The following is a 2,874-nucleotide window of genomic DNA, read 5'->3' as shown; positions in this document are numbered from 1 at the left end:
TCGGGGGGACTTTGAGGAGGACGGGGGGGGGGGCAGGGGGACCGCGGGCCCGGGGGGTCCCCCTGACAGTGCTCTCGGCCCAGGCGTGTCCCACCCGGTGCCGCTGGTGCCGCTGACGGAGGAGAACGAGGATGCCATGGAGGATCGGCGCTTCCAGAGCCTGCTGCGGCAGCTGGGGCTGCGGCCCCCGGCCAGCGAGCAGGTGAGCTCCCTGTGCCCACCCCTGTCCCCTCGCTCCTGGCACAGCCCTGCAGCATCTCCCCTCTCTTCCCAGGAATCCTTCTGGCGCATCCCAGCTGCCCTCACCCCGCAGCAGCTCCGTCGCGCGGCCGCCTCCGTCGCCCACCATGGCCCCGACCCCTCAGGGTCCCCCCGGGACCTGCCAGAGCCACCCCAGTGCCCCCGGGACCCAGGTCCAGGTGAGGGGCCGGGCTGGGGGTGTGGGACCCCCACCAGTGGGGACGGCCCCGAGCCCCTCTCCTTGTGCCCCTCAGCAGAACAGCTGCCGGCAGAGCTGGGATCGGACTCGGAGAGGTGAGATCAGGATCCTGTCCCCGAGCTGGGGGTCTCTTCTTCCTGATTTGAGGGGTCTTCCCCCTGCCTGGGGAGGGGATTTGGCCCCCTGTGCTCTCCCAGTGTGGGGCTGAGCGGTGCCAACCCCTGTCCCCGTGGCTGCAGCGAGGAGCCGGTCCCCGTCCCCGTCCCCAGCCCGGTGCAGTCGGGCACCAAGAGGCGCCGGGAGCTCGACAGTGAGGATGAGGACGGCGGGAGCTCAGGTGAGTTCAGCCCCTCTGCTCTCTCCTGTGGGGCTGAGGGGGCTCTGGGTGTCACCAGGAGCTGGGCACAGGGCACTGCTGGGTCGTGTTTGTCCTGTCCCCAGCCCCTTTGCCCCATCCCTTGGGCTGGGGAGGTGGTGGAGGGACAGGGGTGTACCCCCACTCCCCTCACCCCCTGGCTGGGGGCTCAGCTCCCTCCCCTCTTCCTCCACCCACAGGTCCCGGGCTGGCCCCTGCAGCCCCCTGCTCCGAGGAGGATGAGGAGGACGAGGACCCACAGCCCCGGGGAAGGCGGAAGCGCGTCCGCTGCCTGGAGGAGGAGGAGGAGGAGGAGGAGGAGGGTTGAGGGGCTTCCCCTGTGTGCCAGGCCCAGGCCCTGGGCTGTTTCCTGGGGTTTCTGCAGGTTTTCTGCAGGTTTTGATCCTGTTTTTAAGGGCTGCACAAGCAGCCAGTTGCTGCCCCCCCATCCCCTTCCCCTGGTGTCTTCATCTCCCTGTTTTGCCCCAAACTCCCGTTTTTCTCATCTGTTTGGGTTTGTTTTCCTTTTAAACCTTTTAAATCTGGATAGGGCCCAAATAAACAAACGTGATTCTTGCCCTTCCTTGGTGTGTGGGGCTGGAGGGAGCTGGAGCTGGGGGGGTCAAGCCGCTCTGGCCACAGGGGTCGAGCTGCTCTGGCCACAGGGAGTGCCCCGTCCCTGGTCCTTGTCCCTGCACCGGGCCCCGCGTGTCGCAACCCCCTGATAACAGTGGCTATAAAGGGGCCACACGGGGCAAAGGACAGTGGCATCTGGCCAGGGCAAGGAACAGTGACAGCAGCGAGTGGGTGAGCTGGGGACACTGGGGGGTCACGGGGGGCTGTGGCCGCAGGGGGCTGACGGGGCTCTGCCCTTCTCCCGCCTCCACAGCCAGTCCCGGAGCTGCCGCCATGCCCTGGGTTCTGCTCTTCCTCCCACTCCTCTTCCTCGGCCCCGCTGTCGCTCTCTCTGACAAGGTGGACTCCGGGCTGGGTGCCGGTGACCGGGTGCTGGTGCAGGCACTGCTGGCAGAGCTGGCGGGTCCCGTCCCGCCGCAGGCACGGGGGGTCCCCTGCCACGACCTGGGCCCCAACGCCCTGCCCGGCTTTGCCCGGCTGCCGCCGGAGCCCCACGCCCTGGCCCGCGCCGCGCTGGTGCTGGCGCTGAACGGGGCCGGCTGCGAGGCCGAGGCCGAGGCCGAGGCGCTGGGGCTGGCACGGGAGCTGGGCACCCCCACGGCCGCGGCGCTGCTGCGGGGGCTGGCGCGGGTGCGGGGAGCCCCGGCCCCCCAGCCCCTGTCCCTGCTCCTCCTCAGCCTGGCGCGGCCGGGGGGCTCTGCCCGTGCGGATCCCACCCCGCTCCGGACTCCTGCACCCAGCGCCCAGCCCACGGCACCCTCGGCGGGGAGGGTCCCCAGGGCCCGGCTGTCCCTGTGCCACCGCCTGTCCCGGCGCCGGCGGGAGGACGAGGGTGAAGCTGAGGACGCCTGCAACCCGCCGGGGGAGCAGGAAGCCCACCGGGTGCTGGAGTGGGTGCCGGGCGTCAGCATCTTCTACAACCTGGGCACCAGCATCTACTTCGCCTTCCAGGGCTGCGGGGCCGTGGCCTCGTCGCGGGCGCTGGAGGCCACCGAGGACCTGGGCTACGCCGGGCTGGCCGCGCTCACCGGGAGCCTCGGCGGCCCCGTGGCCGTGGGGGTGCAGATGGGGCTGCAGCCGGGGCTCAAGGCTGGGGTGCGGGCGCTCATCGGGTACTTCACCTCTGCCGGGGACCCCCCGCCGGTGCCCACCGCCCACAGCGGCTCCGCCATCATCGTCTGAATAAAGGCCACGTGCGGCAGCTGGCGGAGTGTCCCTGTCCCTGTGGGATCGATGCAGGGTCACCCTGCCTGGGGCACAGGGACCTCGGTTCCGCGCGGTGGCCTCGCTGAGCCACGTGGTGGCAGCTGCTCTGGCCCTGTCCCTGTCCTGCCCGGCGTTCCAGGCCCTGCGGCTCTGTCCCCACAGTTCTGTCCCCATGGCCTGTCCCTGTCCCCACAGTTCTGTCCCCATGGCCTGTCCCTGTCCCCACAGTTCTGTCCCC

General features: G+C 70.5%; 2 protein-coding genes across 6 annotated transcripts in view; both read left to right on the top strand.

The window, feature by feature from the left end:
- The window catches only part of TIMELESS (timeless circadian clock), an 8,023-nt gene extending 6,649 nt beyond the window's left edge, over positions 1–1,374 (top strand). Inside the window, exons 26-31 of one of the 5 annotated variants that reach the window (XM_017836696.1) lie at positions 3–23; positions 84–202; positions 275–419; positions 498–534; positions 679–776; positions 995–1,374. In XM_017836696.1, the coding sequence (XP_017692185.1) occupies positions 3–23; positions 84–202; positions 275–419; positions 498–534; positions 679–776; positions 995–1,122 (548 nt within the window). In that variant the 3' untranslated portion in view covers positions 1,123–1,374. Of the gene's footprint in view, positions 1–2; positions 24–83; positions 203–274; positions 535–678; positions 777–967 lie in introns of all 5 variants that reach the window. The other 4 variants (XM_017836695.1, XM_017836694.1, XM_017836693.1 and 1 more) reach the window with 4 other exon arrangements.
- Positions 1,375–1,976: 602 nt separating this feature from the next.
- On the top strand, positions 1,977–2,850 carry APOF (apolipoprotein F; the record flags this gene model as incomplete). The annotated part of the gene is made up of 1 exon (XM_017836599.1): positions 1,977–2,850. A coding segment is annotated over one exon (636 nt), but the record flags the coding sequence as incomplete, so codon positions are not given.
- Positions 2,851–2,874: the final 24 nt, after the last annotated feature.

This window comes from Lepidothrix coronata, unplaced genomic scaffold (assembly GCF_001604755.1).
Source record: "Lepidothrix coronata isolate B3197 unplaced genomic scaffold, Lepidothrix_coronata-1.0 Scaffold281, whole genome shotgun sequence".
Taxonomy (NCBI): Eukaryota; Metazoa; Chordata; class Aves; order Passeriformes; family Pipridae; genus Lepidothrix; species Lepidothrix coronata.
The sequence above is the reverse complement of the archived record's forward strand: the minus strand, read 5'-3'. Positions and strand labels throughout refer to the sequence as shown.